This window comes from Coregonus lavaretus, assembly GCF_964263955.1.
Source record: "Coregonus lavaretus genome assembly, chromosome: 17".
Lineage (NCBI taxonomy): Eukaryota > Metazoa > Chordata > Actinopteri > Salmoniformes > Salmonidae > Coregonus > Coregonus lavaretus.
Genome location: NC_140004.1, coordinates 49,221,101 through 49,237,907, shown reverse-complemented (window position 1 = coordinate 49,237,907; position 16,807 = coordinate 49,221,101). Strand labels below are relative to the sequence as shown.

Genomic DNA, 16,807 nt, shown 5'->3' with positions numbered 1-16,807 from the left:
CATTTTTCAACTGCTAACATATTTTAAACATTGTTATTATCTCGAAACTTGGTGTGTGACCTGGCATGGGACCTGGCATGGGACCTGGCATGGGACCTGGCATGGAACCTGGCATGGAACCTGGCATGGGACCTGGCATGGGACCTGGCATGGGACCTGGCATGGGACCTGGCATGGGAACTTTGCATCATTCATATTCCATTCCTAAAATGTGGGCCTTGTAAAGGTACTCTGGCCAGATGCAGGTTGAGGTTAAAGGTACACTGATCTGATGCAGGTTGAGGTTAAAGGTACACTGATCTGATGCAGGTTGAGGTTAAAGGTACACTGATCTGATGCAGGTTGAGGTTAAAGGTATGCTGGCCAGATGCAGGTTGTTGATGTAATGTATTGTGGAGTACCACAGAGATGTGTGGTGGTACCTTCTTCAGTTTACCCAGCAACACAGCAACATGCTCCTGCTGCTCCTGCACTGCCAGATCCTCTGCTGTTTTACCATCCTGAGGGAGAGAGAGAGGGGGGGAGAGGGAGAGAGAGAGGGGGGAGAGGGAGAGGGAGAGAGAGAGAGAGGGAGAGAGAGGGAGAGAGGGAGAGAGAGGGGGAGAGAGAGAGAGAGAGAGAGAGAGAGAGAGAGACATAACTCCACCAGTTCTATTTTTGTTATAATTTACAAAGATTATATATATATTTTTTTTTTATTCTCCAATAATAATGGTTTTTTATCAATTAATATATTTGAGTTTAACCATTATATTTGTTGTATTATGTGTTATGTCTTTTCTGGTGGATTAAACTGAAATTGCAATCAACTTTCTATGGCTAGTTTAAAAAAATAGCGATATTTTGGAGATTATTTCATTTTCAAATAACCATTTCCCTGTTTGACCACTAGGTTTTATGGGTATTATGACACCTCCACTGTGGGGCTCTATTCATCATGATATTGCTTCCTTTATGCTGATCAAACATAAACAACAACTCAACTGGACACCAGAGAAACATTTTTCAGAGCTACCAGATCAACCCACTAGTTTCCATTTTAGTTTTTTGATTTGAGACTCCGTGAAAGATGCTGTATGAATGTAATGTGGAGTGGAGTTCCACAGAGATATGTGTCGGTACCTTCTTCAGTTTTGTATAAAAGTTATTATAAACTGGGTGGTTCAAGCCCTGAATATAATATAATAATAATATAATATGCCATTTAGCAGACGCTTTTATCCAAAGCGACTTACAGTCATGCGTGCATACATATTTTTTTGTGAATGCTGATTGGCTGACAGCCGCGGTATATCAGACCGTATACCACGGGTATGACAAAACATTTATTTGTACTGTTCTAATTACGTTGGTAACCAGTTTATAATAGCAATAAGGCACCTCGGGGGTTTGTGGTATATGGCCAATATAACACGGCTAAGGGCTGTATCCAGGTACTCCGCGTTGCGTCGGGCTTAAGAACAGCCCTTAGCCGTGGTATATTGGACATATACCACACCCCCTCGGGCCTTATTGCTTAAATATCTTACGTTGGTGACGGCGTCAGTATTGGCCCCAGCTACACACAGGTGTCTGACCACCTCTAGAAGACCGTTGTTAGCTGCCATGTGGAGAGGAGTCCTGCCATACTGGAGAGAGACAGAGACCAGGGTTAAAGGTCAGGGGTGAGAGATCAGGTGTCTGACCACCTCTAGAAGACCGTTGTTAGCTGCCATGTGGAGAGGAGTCCTGCCATACTGGAGAGAGACAGAGACCAGGGTGAGAGGTCAGGGGTGAGAGGTCAGGGGTGAGAGGTCAGGGGTTAGAGGTCAGGGGTGAGAGGTCAGGGGTTAGAGGTCAGGGGTTAGAGGTCAGGGGAGAGAGGTCAGGGGTGAGAGGTCAGGGGTGAGAGGTCAGGGGTGAGAGGTCAGGGGTGAGAGGTCAGGGGTGAGAGGTCAGGGGTTAGAGGTCAGGGGTTAGAGGTCAGGGGAGAGAGGTCAGGGGTGAGAGGTCAGGGGTGAGAGGTCAGGGGTGAGAGGTCAGGGGTGAGAGGTCAGGGGTGAGAGGTCAGGGGTGAGAGGTCAGGGGGTAGAGGTCAGGGGTGAGAGGTCAGGGGGTAGAGGTCAGGGGTGAGAGGTCAGGGGGTTAGAGGTCATCTGAGCGTTACGTTGGTACAGTTAGTGAAGTGTTACCGGCAAACCTAAAGTAAGGAGGAAAAGAACTTCAACAGCAGAAACAGAAACCAGACTTGATCTGACTGATTCAACTAATTAATAACCCAGTTTGATGGATGCCTCATAACGAGGCCCAATAGCATGCATCACACAGACAGGACTTAACCAATAGCATGCATCACACAGACAGGACTTAACCAATAGCATGCATCACACAGACAGGACTTAACCAATAGCATGCATCACACAGACAGGACTTAACCAATAGCATGCATCACACAGACAGGACTTAACCAATAGCATGCATCACACAGACAGGACTTAACCAATAGCATGCATCACACAGACAGGACTTAACCAATAGCATGCATCACACAGACAGGACTTAACCAATAGCATGCATCACACAGACAGGACTTAACCAATAGCATGCATCACACAGACAGGACTTAACCAATAGCATGCATCACACAGACAGGACTTAACCAATAGCATGCATCACACAGACAGGACTTAACCAATAGCATGCATCACACAGACAGGACTTAACCAATAGCATGCATCACACAGACAGGACTTAACCAATAGCATGCATCACACAGACAGGACTTAACCAATAGCATGCATCACACAGACAGGACTTAACCAATAGCATGCATCACACAGACAGGACTTAACCAATAGCATGCATCACACAGACAGGACTTAACCAATAGCATGCATCACACAGACAGGACTTAACCAATAGCATGCATCACCGTTGTGTTTACATTAATTCAAGACAAAAAAGCAGACCAGACTTTTCAATTAAACTAGAATGATTTGCCTCTGCTTGACCAACAGACCTGTCTCTAACAATGCGCTTGAGGAAACAAATCATATTTTACCACAGATCTCAAAATAAATAAATACAAGATAAATACAGACACGCCGCTCTTCCTGGATACACATGACCTCCCACAATCCTTTGGGGGGAAAAAGCTCTGCACTAAAATAATAGAAATGGCTTCAATCCAGTCTCAGAATATATTCATATCACAACTCTGGTATCAGAATCAGAAGGTCAGTTAGAATGGGATTATCTTAGAGTCCTGTGAAGCAGAGAGAGATATGAAGGTCAGTTAGAATGGGAAGCAGGGAGAGATATGAAGATATGAAGGTCAGTTAGAATGGGAAGCAGAGAGAGATATGAAGATATGAAGGTCAGTTAGAATGGGAAGCAGAGAGAGATATGAAGATATGAAGGTCAGTTAGAATGGGAAGCAGAGAGAGATATGAAGATATGAAGGTCAGTTAGAATGGGAAGCAGAGAGAGATATGAAGATATGAAGGTCAGTTAGAATGGGAAGCAGAGAGAGATATGAAGATATGAAGGTCAGTTAGAATGGGAAGCAGAGAGAGATATGAAGATATGAAGGTCAGTTAGAATGGGAAGCAGAGAGAGATATGAAGATATGAAGGTCAGTTAGAATGGGAAGCAGAGAGAGATATGAAGATATGAAGGTCAGTTAGAATGGGAAGCAGAGAGAGATATGAAGATATGAAGGTCAGTTAGAATGGGAAGCAGAGAGAGAGGGAAGCAGAGAGAGATATGAAGATATGAAGGTCAGTTAGAATGGGAAGCAGAGAGAGAGGGAAGCAGAGAGAGATATGAAGCCTTGTTGAGCTAGTCTGAAGTCTGTCATGTTTTTAATGGAAAATAATGCTATTAAGGACTGATTGATTGACTGATGAATTGATTGGCAGATTGAGTGAGTGATAATAGATACCTTGCTGGGTAGGTTGAGACTGGTTGGTTGATTAAATACAGTGTCTCTACCTTATTGGGCAGGTCGAGGGTTGCCTTGGCAGCACACAGTGTCGTGACAACAGGCAGGTTGCCGTCCTTACAGGCGATGTGCAGCGGCGTGTTGCCGTGGCGATCCTGATGGTCGACGGGGCAACGGTGGCGGAGCAGACACCTGACCACCTCCAGTTGACACCTCCTCACAGCCAGGTGGAGCGCTATGTGGCTGTCCTACACACAAACACATCCACTCCATGTCTGGCCTCGTAGCCATGATACAAATGTCATCACACTAAATATTCTATAGATCTCTACCAGCACTAGTATAGTAATACTATATCCTAGATGATCGTGTTATAGTAATATAATGACCTTGTCAGTAGAGTTGAGGTCAGCTCCATATTCTATCAGACACTCTACTATGTCAACGAAGCCCCTGGCGGAGGCGGTGAGGAGGGGGCTCTCTCCCTCCCTGTTCCTGGCATCAACCTGGCACCCCGCCTGGCACAGTGTCCTGGCAACCGAGGAGTAGCCGTGCCACGACGCACAGTGGAGCGGGGTCTCCTGCTCCTGTTGGGGAGAGGAGGGGGGGTTATAGGGATACCCACATGGCAGCTCATAATCCATCTAAAGTAGCCCGGTACCAGTCGGTTTGGCAGCTCCTAATCTATCTAAAGTAGCCTGGTACCAGTCGGTTTGGCAGCTCCTAATCTATCTAAAGTAGCCTGGTACCAGTCGGTTTGGGCCTTAATGCCACTCCTTGTCACTTCCAGTGGAATCTAAATTATCACAAAACTATCCTAATCACTACCTTAGGCTTTGAAAAACTGGGCCTGTTTCTCTCTACAACTAACATTATCAACGGACATCATCAAGTCAACAACTATCTGTCAGAGCGAACAAGACAGAAGCATGGTGCTTTTCCAATGCTGCTATCCCTCCTAATATAACGGTTGGTACAGAACAATGCTGCTATCCCTCCTAATATAACGGTTGGTACAGAACAATGCTGCTATCCCTCCTGATATAACGGTTGGTACAGAACAATGCTGCTATCCCTCCTGATATAACAGTTGGTACAGAACAATGCTGCTATCCCTCCTAATATAACGGTTGGTACAGAACAATGCTGCTATCCCTCCTAATATAACGGTTGGTACAGAACAATGCTGCTATCCCTCCTGATATAACGGTTGGTACAGAACAATGCTGCTATCCCTCCTGATATAACGGTTGGTACAGAACAATGCTGCTATCCCTCCTGATATAACGGTTGGTACAGAACAATGCTGCTATCCCTCCTGATATAACGGTTGGTACAGAACAATGCTGCTATCCCTCCTAATATAACGGTTGGTACAGAACAATGCTGCTATCCCTCCTGATATAACGGTTGGTACAGAACAATGCTGCTATCCCTCCTGATATAACGGTTGGTACAGAACAATGCTGCTATCCCTCCTGATATAACGGTTGGTACAGAACAATGCTGCTATCCCTCCTGATATAACGGTTGGTACAGAACAATGCTGCTATCCCTCCTGATATAACGGTTGGTACAGAACAATGCTGCTATCCCTCCTGATATAACGGTTGGTACAGGACAATGCTGCTATCCCTCCTGATATAACGGTTGGTACAGAACAATGCTGCTATCCCTCCTGATATAACAGTTGGTACAGAACAATGCTGCTATCCCTCCTGATATAACGGTTGGTACAGAACAATGCTGCTATCCCTCCTGATATAACGGTTGGTACAGGACAATGCTGCTATCCCTCCTGATATAACGGTTGGTACAGAACAATGCTGCTATCCCTCCTGATATAACGGTTGGTACAGGACAATGCTGCTATCCCTCCTGATATAACGGTTGGTACAGAACAATGCTGCTATCCCTCCTGATATAACAGTTGGTACAGAACAATGCTGCTATCCCTCCTGATATAACGGTTGGTACAGAACAATGCTGCTATCCCTCCTGATATAACGGTTGGTACAGAACAATGCTGCTATCCCTCCTGATCGTATGGTTGGTACAGAACAATGGAGGGATAGCCTCAAGTTTTCATCAAGGATCTCTCTGTACTTTTCTCCGTTCATCTTTCCCTCGATCCTGACTAGTCTCCCAGTCCCTGCCGCTGAAAAACATCCCCACAGCATGATGCTGCCACCACCATGCTTCACCGCAGGGATGGTGCCAGGTTTCCTCCAGACGTGACGCTTGGCATTCATGGTCTGAGAGTCCTTTAGGTGCCTTTTGGTAAACTCCAAGCAGGCTGTCATGTGCCTTTTACTGAGGAGTGGCTTCCGTCTGGCCACTCTGCCATAAAGGCCTGATTGGTGGAGTGCTGCAGAGATGGTTGTCCTTCTGGAAAGTTCTCCCATCTCCACAGAGGAACTCTGGAGCTCTGTCAGAGTGACCATCAGGTTCTGGGTCACCTTCCTGACCACGTCCCTTCTCCCGCGATTGCTCAGTTTGGCCGGGCGGCCAGCTCTAGGAAGAGTCTTGGTGGTTCCAAACTCCTTCCATTTAAGAATGATGGAGGCCACTGTGTTCTTGGGGACCTTCAATGCTGCAGAAATTTGTTGGTACCCTTCCGTAGATCTGTGCCTCGACACAATCCTGTCTCAGAGCTCTACGGACAATTCCTTCGACCTCATGGCTTGGTTTTTGCTCTGACATGCACTGTCAACTGTGGGACCTTATATAGACAGGTGTGTGCCTTTCCAAATCATGTCCAATCAATTGAATTTTCCACTGTTGGACTCCAATCAAGTTGTAGCAACATCTCAAGGATGATCAATGGAAACAGGATGCACCTGAGCTCAATTTCGAGATAGCAAAGGGTCTGAATACTTATGTAAATAAGATATTTCTGTTTTTATTTTTTATATATGCAAAAATGCATAAAAACCTGTTTTCACTTTGTCATTATGGGGTATTGTGTGTAGATTGATGAGAAAAAAATGTAATTTAATAAATTTTAGAATAAGGCTGTAATGTAACAAAATGTGGAAAAAGTCAAGGGGTCTGAATACTTTCCGAATGCACTGTAACTCATCAGGTTAACACATGACATACCTTATCAGGTTAACACGTGACATACCTTATCGGGTTAACACATGACATACCTTATCAGGTTAACACGTGACATACCTTATCAGGTTAACACGTGACATACATTATCTCATCAGGTTAACACGTGACATACCTTATCAGGTTAACGCGTGACATACATTATCAGGTTAACGCATGACATACATGATCAGGTTAACGCATGACATACATGATCAGGTTAACGCATGACATACCTTATCAGGTTAACGCATGACATACATGATCAGGTTAACGCATGACATACATGATCAGGTTAACGCATGACATACATGATCAGGTTAACGCATGACATACATGATCAGGTTAACGCATGACATACATGATCAGGTTAACGCATGACATACATGATCAGGTTAACGCATGACATACATGATCAGGTTAACACATGACATACATGATCAGGTTAACACATTACATACATGATCAGGTTAACACATTACATACATTATCAGGTTAACACATTACATACATTATGCACTTGTTGTCTCATTTACTTGCTAAAATACACTGAGTGGACAAAACATTAAGACACCTGCTCTTTCCATGACAAACTGACCAGGTGAATCCAGGTGAAAGCTATGATCCCTTATTGATGTCACTTGTTAAATCCACTTCAATCAGTGTAGATGAAGGGGAGGAGACAGGTTAAAGAAGGATTTTAAAGCCTTGAGACAGTTGAGACATGGATTGTGTATGTGTGCCATTCAGAGGGTGAATGGGCAAGACAATAGATTTCAGTGCCTTTGAACGGGGTATGGTAGTAGGTGCCAGGCGCACCGGTTTGAGTGTGTCAAGAACTGCAACGCTGATGGGTTTTTCATGCTCAACAGTTACCAGTGTGTATCAAGAATGGTCCATTAACCAAAGGACATCCAGCCAACTTGACACAACTGTGGGTAGCATTGGAGTCAACATGGGCCAGCATCCCTGTGGAGCGCTTTCGACACCTTGTAGAGTCCATGACCCGACGAATTGAGGCTGTTCTGAGGGAAAAGGGGGTGGGGGTGCACCCCATATATTAGGAAAGTGTGTGTGTGTGTGTGTGTGTGTGTGTGTGTGTGTGTGTGTGTGTGTGTGTGTGTGTGTGTGTGTGTGTGTGTGTGTGTACGTACCCTGTCTGAGAGGTCTGGGTTGGCATGGATACTACACAGGTATTGGACCACATCCACGTTGCCATAGCGAGCTGCCACGTGGAGGGCTGTCTCTCCACTCTGAAACATCATGACAGCATTAACACCTCAAAGGCGTTTCTGTTGTTAGAAACAGATGAGATTAGCGTTCCTGAAACATTATTTTGTTGAAATATAATTTGATTTGAGAAATTAAGCTAATTGATTGCACTCAAATTGCCCATTTTAATTGATAGGATTCATATAATATTCAATAAATATAGTACCTAACATCCGATTTGGACCAAACTTTTTTCGAACAGTGACATCGACATGAGGAATCCAAAGAAATGGTCAAAAGCCATCCAGGGTCCGCCCCACACCTCACGCCAATCCCACCCCAACAACCAGTATATAACACCATCTAGTGGTCAGATCTGGTAATATCAGGACGTGGGATGGAACATAAACCAAACAACTTCAAATGACTAAATTCACTGAGCAGGGGAAACAAAACATCCCCAAATTCACTGAGCAGGGGAAACAAAACATCACTAAATTCACTGAGCAGGGGAAATAAAACATCCCCAAATTCACTGAGCAGGGGAAACAAAACATCCCCAAATTCACTGAGCAGGGGAAACAAAACATCACCAAATTCACTGAGCAGGGGAAACAAAACATCCCCAAATTCACTGAGCAGGGGAAACAAAACATCACTAAATTCACTGAGCAGGGGAAACAAAACATCACCAAATTCACTGAGCAGGGGAAACAAAACATCCCCAAATTCACTGAGCAGGGGAAACAAAACATCACTAAATTCACTGAGCAGGGGAAACAAAACATCACCAAATTCACTGAGCAGGGGAAACAAAACATCCCCAAATTCACTGAGCAGGGGAAACAAAACATCACTAAATTCACTGAGCAGGGGAAACAAAACATCACTAAATTCACTGAGCAGGGGAAACAAAACATCACCAAATTCACTGACAATACATTACATAGGATGAAGAAACAATACATTACATAGGATGAAGAAACAATCCTCCGAGCCGCAGCCCCATACTACTGGTCAGACTTACTGAGTGTACAGAAAATTAGGAACACTTGCTCTTTCCAAGACAGACTGACCAGGTTAATCCAGATGAAAGCTGTTCTGAGGGCAAAAGGGGGTGCAACTCAATATTAGTTTTGTACACTCAGTGTATATACTGGTTGTTGGGGTGGGGTTGTTGTGGGGGGGGGGGGGGGGGTCCCTGGATTACTTTTGACCACTTCTTTGGATTCCTCGTCTTACTCACTGTTAGAAAAAAGTTTGGTCCAAAAAACGGATGTTTGGTACTATATTTATTGAATATTATATGAATCCTATAAATTAAAAATGGCAAATTTGGGTGCATTCAATTAGCTTAATTTCTCAGAGATCAAATTATATGTCAACAAAATAATGTTTCTGGAATGCTAATCTTATCTATTTCTAACTTTCAGAACAATCTAAAATGTTGGGCGTCATGGCACAACACAAACACACACACACACACACAACAGTCCTTAACACACACACACAACAGTCCTTAACACACACACACACACACACACAACAGACCTTAACACACACACACACACACACACAGTCCTTAACACACACACACACACACACACAACAGTCCTTAACACACACACACACAGTCCTTAACACACACACACACACACAGGTCTTAACACACACACACACAACAGTCCTTAACACACACACACACACACACACAGTCCTTAACACACACACACACACACACACAACAGTCCTTAACACACACACACACAGTCCTTAACACACACACACACAGGTCTTAACACACACACACACAACAGTCCTTAACACACACACACACACACACACACACAGTCCTTAACACACACACACACACACACACACACAACAGTCCTTAACACACACACACACAGTCCTTAACACACACACACACAGGTCTTAACACACACACACACACCAGTCCTTAACACACACACAGTCCTTCTGAAGTATGACAGTCTAGGCCCAGCCACTCTGTGGTGAAACAGTAAACCCCAGTGTATCAGCTGATGCCAGTCAGCAGGCGGAGTGATCTAGAGAGGTGGAGAGGCACTGAGAAAGGAGGACTAGAGCGTGTGTAGCACAGTCTCCATGGCAACAGCAAATAAAGCAGATCAATCCAGGAATGATTGAACTCTGATGGTGGTGGTTTGGACCGGTATATTACCGTATAAGCGTGCAACCGACGTTATGGATGAAGACTGTCATGAAAAGGAACGTCATAACTGTATTTGATTATCAAACAGCGGACTGAAGACGAGATGCCCAGGCATTCGTGTGGCAGTTTGACTGGTAAACTCATGGGTTCACTCACAATGGCTGCCTGGTATTATGATGCAATAATGGTAACATTGAATGTTCATTCAAATGACGTTCACTGATGTGGCTCATGCAATTGAAAGTCTTTTTTTTTTTTGTAAAGTCAGTTGAATTGACAACAAATCACAGCTCATATTGATGGGTACACTTCCTGCTTTTACTTCCTGCTTTGCTCCTGGCAACGGCCGCCATTATGCCATCACCTGACTACAACGGCCGCCAGTCCATCCATTATGCCATCACTGACTTGAATGGGACTGCCGCTCTATTCATTCTGCTTCATGGAATCGGGAGGAGGAAGAAATGTACGCCAAAAAACAGCCACCCTGGTCATTTGACTGGCCAATTACCGTCATCCAAAACTCCATGACCGTCACAGCCCTAGTGTGTGTGTGTGTGTGTGTGTGTGTGTGGGGGGGGGGATGGACTGACTGGAGTGTGTTCTGATGGTGGTATTCATGGTGGACTGACTGGAGTGTGTTCTGATGGTGGTACCCATGGTGGACTGACTGGAGTGTGTTCTGATGGTGGTATCCATGGTGTCTCTGTGTATAGACAATAGGATCACCTTATCTTGGACGTCCAGGGCGCAGGTCTTTTCATGCAGGAACCTGAGGGTGTCCACGTGTCCGTGTCTCCCTGCGTAGTAGATGGCGTTCGCTCCACTCTGAGGTTTAATGGGTACAGTCAGACACATGGTTTGTAGCGTTTCTGTTACATATTTGATCCCAGGTTTAACAACTACATTTACATTTTAGTCATTTACCAGACGCTCTTATCCAGAGCGACTTACAGTTACTGAGTGCATACATTTTTCATACTACCACGCCTTAAAATACGTCTCAAAATACTCACTCACATTTAATGATTTTATTTTTTTTACTTCTAGGGATATTTGATGATATCTATATATTTGTGTATTCTTGAGTGTCATTAAAATGAAACCCTAATTAAGAAGTCGGCTGAGTGTGTTTTCTGTGTGTGAGTCTGTGTGTGTGAGGGTGTGGTAGTGTGTGTGAGGGTGTGTGAGGGTGTGTGAGGGCGTGGTAGTGTGTGAGGGTATGGTAGTGTGTGTGGTAATGTGTGTGAGGGTGTGAGGGTGTGTGGTAGTGGGTGTGAGGGTGTGGTAGTGTGTGTGGTAGTGTGTGGTAGTGGGTGTGAGGGTGTGAGGGTGTGTGGTAGTGGGTGGTAGTGTGTGGTAGTGGGTGGTAGTGTGTGTGAGGGTGTGTGGTAGTGTGTGGTAGTGGGTGGTAGTGTGTGTGAGGGTGTGTGGTAGTGTGTGGTAGTGGGTGGTAGTGTGTGTGAGGGTGTGTGGTAGTGTGTGGTAGTGTGTGTGAGGGTGTGGTAGTGTGTGGTAGTGTGTGTGAGGGTGTGGTAGTGTGTGGTAGTGTGTGTGAGTGTGTGGTAGTGTGTGGTAGTGTGTGGTAGTGGGTGGTAGTGTGTGGTAGTGGGTGGTAGTGTGTGGTAGTGGGTGGTAGTGTGTGGTAGTGGGTGGTAGTGGGTGGTAGTGTGTGGTAGTGGGTGGTAGTGTGTGTGAGGGTGTGTGGTAGTGTGTGGTAGTGTGTGGTAGTGTGTGGTAGTGTGTGTGAGGGTGTGTGGTAGTGTGTGGTAGTGGGTGGTAGTGTGTGGTAGTGTGTGGTAGTGTGTGTGGTAGTGTGTGGTAGTGTGTGGTAGAGGGTGTGTGGTAGTGTGTGGTAGTGTGTGGTAGTGGGTGGTAGTGTGTGTGAGGGTGTGTGGTAGTGTGTGGTAGTGGGTGGTAGTGTGTGTGAGGGTGTGTGGTAGTGTGTGGTAGTGTGTGGTAGTGTGTGGTAGTGTGTGTGAGGGTGTGTGGTAGTGTGTGGTAGTGGGTGGTAGTGTGTGTGAGGGTGTGGTAGTGTGTGGTAGTGTGTGTGAGGGTGTGGTAGTGTGTGGTAGTGTGTGTGAGTGTGTGGTAGTGTGTGTGGTAGTGTGTGGTAGTGGGTGGTAGTGTGTGGTAGTGGGTGGTAGTGGGTGGTAGTGTGTGTGGTAGTGTGTGGTAGTGTGTGGTAGTGTGTGTGAGGGTGTGTGGTAGTGTGTGGTAGGGTGTGGTAGTGGGTGGTAGTGTGTGGTAGTGTGTGGTAGTGGGTGGTAGTGTGTGTGAGGATGTGTGGTAGTGTGTGGTAGTGTGTGGTAGTGTGTGGTAGTGTGTGTGAGGGTGTGGTAGTGTGTGGTAGTGTGTGTGAGGGTGTGGTAGTGTGTGTGAGGGTGTGGTAGTGTGTGGTAGTGGGTGGTAGTGTGTGTGAGGGTGTGGTAGTGTGTGGTAGTGTGTGTGAGGGTGTGGTAGTGTGTGGTAGTGTGTGTGAGTGTGTGGTAGTGTGTGGTAGTGTGTGGTAGTGTGTGTGAGGGTGTGGTAGTGTGTGTGAGTGTGTGGTAGTGTGTGGTAGTGTGTGTGAGGGTGTGGTAGTGTGTGGTAGTGTGTGTGAGGGTGTGGTAGTGTGTGGTAGTGTGTGGTAGTGTGTGTGAGGGTGTGGTAGTGTGTGGTAGTGTGTGTGAGTGTGTGGTAGTGTGTGGTAGTGTGTGGTAGTGTGTGTGAGGGTGTGGTAGTGTGTGGTAGTGTGTGGTAGTGTGTGGTAGTGTGTGTGAGGGTGTGGTAGTGTGTGTGGTAGTGTGTGGTAGTGTGTGGTAGTGTGTGGTAGTGTGTGGTAGTGTGTGGTAGTGTGTGTGAGGGTGTGGTAGTGTGTGGTAGTGTGTGTGAGGGTGTGGTAGTGTGTGGTAGTGTGTGGTAGTGTGTGTGAGGGTGTGGTAGTGTGTGGTAGTGTGTGTGTGAGTGTGTGGTAGGGTGTGGTAGTGTGTGGTAGTGTGTGTGAGGGTGTGGTAGTGTGTGTGGTAGTGTGTGGTAGTGTGTGGTAGTGTGTGGTAGTGTGTGGTAGTGTGTGTGAGGGTGTGGTAGTGTGTGTGAGGGTGTGGTAGTGTGTGTGAGGGTGTGGTAGTGTGTGGTAGTGTGTGTGAGGGTGTGGTAGTGTGTGTGAGGGTATGGTAGTGTGTGGTAGTGTGTGTGAGGGTGTGGTAGTGTGTGTGAGGGCGTACCTTGTCGTGGGCCTGTATCTCAGCTCCTTTCCTCATCAGCACATCGATGATCTGAATGTTCCCACAGCCTGCTGCAATCAGGAGGGGCGGAGTCCCGTTCTACGCTCACACACGGTGCATGTTAGTGGTAGTTTACATGGTGTCCATAAATGAGCTTGGAGCTCTCTCTCTCTCCTCCCTCCCTCCCTCCCTCCCTCCCCCTCCTCCTCCTCCTCTCTCCTTCAGTCAGAGGCCCACATAATGATAGACCTCCTCTGGTTGAGCTCTTCTAAACACCAACCTCTACACCCACGCCACCCCGTGCCAACCACACTCCTACTGCTGAGGGCTTTGAGTGTTTTTGTCTGTGTGTCTCTGTGTGTGTGTTTAAAGATTCAAGTCTTAATGTCACATGCACAAGAAGAGTGATGTGCCTTTCTTGCAAACTCAAAACCCAACAATGCGATAATCAATAACAATGTAATACTAGAACAAATAAGAAAAAGAAATATACAATAAAGTAGGTAAGCATACTATATACAGGAAATATTAAAAAATCAGTTCCAATACCATATTTAAATGTGCAGGGATGGAGTGATGGAGGTAGATACAGTGAGAGAAAAAAGTATTTGATCCCCTGCTGATTTTGTACGTTTGCCCACTGACAAAGAAATGATCAGTCTATAATTTTAATGGTTGGTTTATTTGAACAGTGAGAGACAGAATAACAACAAAACAATCCAGAAAAACGCATGTCAAAAATGTTATAAATTGATTTGCATTTTAATGAGGGAAATAAGTATTTGACCCCCTCTCAATCAGAAAGATTTCTGACTCCCAGGTGTCTTTTATACAGGTAACGAGCTGAGATTAGGAGCACACTCTTAAAGGGAGTGCTCCTAATCTCAGTTTGTTACCTGTATAAAAGACACCTGTCCACAGAAGCAATCAATCAATCAGATTCAAAACTCTCCACCATGGCCAAGACCAAAGAGCTCTCCAAGGATGTCAGGGACAAGATTGTAGACCTACACAAGGCTGGAATGGGCTACAAGACCATCGCCAAGCAGCTTGGTGAGAAGGTGACAACAGTTGGTGTGATTATTCGCAAATGGAAGAAACACAAAATAACTGTCAATCTCCCTCGGCCTGGGGCTCCATGCAAGATCTCACCTCGTGGAGTTGCAATGATCGTGAGAACGGTGAAGAATCAGCCCAGAACTACACGGGAGGATCTTGTAATGATCTCAAGGCAGCTGGGACCATAGTCACCAAGAAAACAATTGGTAACACACTACGCCGTGAAGGACTGAAATCCTGCAGCGCCCGCAAGGTCCCCCTGCTCAAGAAAGCACATATACAGGGCCGTCTGAATTTTGCCAATGAACATCTGAATGATTCAGAGGAGAACTGGGTGAAAGTGTTGTGGTCAGATGAGACCAAAATGGAGCTCTTTGGCATCAACTCAACTCGCCGTGTTTGGAGGAGGAGGAATGCTGCCTATGACCCCAAGAACACCATCCCCACCGTCAAACATGGAGGTGGAAACATTATGCTTTGGGGGTGTTTTTCTGCTAAGGGGACAGGACAACTTCACCGCATCAAAGGGACGATGGATGGGGCCATGTACCGTCAAATCTTGGGTGAGAACCTCCTTCCCTCAGCCAGGGCATTGAAAATGGGTCGTGGATGGGTATTCCAGCATGACAATGATCCAAAACACACGGCCAAGGCAACAGAGGAGTGGCTCAAGAAGAAGCACATTAAGGTCCTGGAGTGGCCTAGCCAGTCTCCAGACCTTAATCCCATAGAAAATCTGTGGAGGGAGCTGAAGGTTCGAGTTGCCAAACGTCAGCCTCGAAACCTTAATGACTTGGAGAAGATCTGCAAAGAGGAGTGGGACAAAATCCCTCCTGAGATGTGTGCAAACCTGGTGGCCAACTACAAGAAACGTCTGACCTCTGTGATTGCCAACAAGGGTTTTGCCACCAAGTACTAAGTCATGTTTTGCAGAGGGGTCAAATACTTATTTCCCTCATTAAAATGCAAATCAATTTATAACATTTTTGACATGCATTTTTCTGGATTTTGTTGTTGTTATTCTGTCTTTCACTGTTCAAATAAACCTGCCATTAAAATTATAGACTGATCATGTCTTTGTCAGTGGGCAAACGTACAAAATCAGCAGGGGATCAAAAATGTTTTTCCCTCACTGTATGTATAGGGGTAAGGGGACAGGGATACTGGAGTGATGGAGGTAGATATGTATAGGGGTAAGGGGACAGGGATACTGGAGTGATGGAGGTAGATATGTATAGGGGTAAGGGGACAGGGATACTGGAGTGATGGAGGTAGATATGTATAGGGGTAAGGGGACAGGGATACTGGAGTGATGGAGGTAGATATGTATAGGGGTAAGGGGACAGGGATACTGGAGTGATGGAGGTAGATATGTATAGGGGTAAGGGGACAGGGATACTGGAGTGATGGAGGTAGATATGTATAGGGGTAAGGGGACAGGGATACTGGAGTGATGGAGGTAGATATGTATAGGGGTAGGGGGACAGGGATACTGGAGTGATGGAGGTAGATATGTATAGGGGTAAGGGGACAGGGATACTGGAGTGATGGAGGTGGATATGTATAGGGATAAGGGGACAGGGATACTGGAGTGATGGAGGTAGATATGTATAGGGGTAAGGGGACAGGGATACTGGAGTGATGGAGGTAGATATGTATAGAGGTAAGGGGACAGGGATACTGGAGTGATGGAGGTAGATATGTATAGGGATAAGGGGACAGGGATACTGGAGTGATGGAGGTGGATATGTATAGGGGTAAGGGATACTGGAGTGATGGAGGTAGATATGTATAGGGGTAAGGGGACAGGGATACTGGAGTGATGGAGGTAGATATGTATAGGGATAAGGGGACAGGGATACTGGAGTGATGGAGGTAGATATGTATAGGGGTAAGGGGACAGGGATACTGGAGTGATGGAGGTAGATATGTATAGGGGTAAGGGGACAGGGATACTGGAGTGATGGAGGTAGATATGTATAGGGGTAAGGGGACAGGGATACTGGAGTGATGGAGGTAGATATGTATAGGGGTAGGGGGACAGGGATACTGGAGTGATGGAGGTAGATATGTATAGGGGTAAGGGGACAGGGATACTGGAGTGATGGAGGTGGATAT

At 45.8% G+C, this 16,807-nt stretch overlaps 1 protein-coding gene across 1 annotated transcript in view; it reads right to left on the bottom strand.

Annotated features, from left to right (window-relative positions):
- The window catches only part of dapk1 (death-associated protein kinase 1), a 194,688-nt gene that overhangs the window by 51,955 nt on the left and 125,926 nt on the right, over window positions 1-16,807 (bottom strand). The window contains exons 13-20 of the mRNA XM_084181176.1: window positions 13,631-13,729; window positions 11,154-11,252; window positions 8,173-8,271; window positions 4,312-4,509; window positions 3,973-4,170; window positions 1,689-1,736; window positions 1,530-1,580; window positions 423-500 (exon numbers count right to left, since the gene is read on the bottom strand). Coding sequence (XP_084037302.1) covers window positions 423-500; window positions 1,530-1,580; window positions 1,689-1,736; window positions 3,973-4,170; window positions 4,312-4,509; window positions 8,173-8,271; window positions 11,154-11,252; window positions 13,631-13,729 — 870 coding nt within the window. The remainder of the gene's footprint in view (window positions 1-422; window positions 501-1,529; window positions 1,581-1,688; window positions 1,737-3,972; window positions 4,171-4,311; window positions 4,510-8,172; window positions 8,272-11,153; window positions 11,253-13,630; window positions 13,730-16,807) is intronic.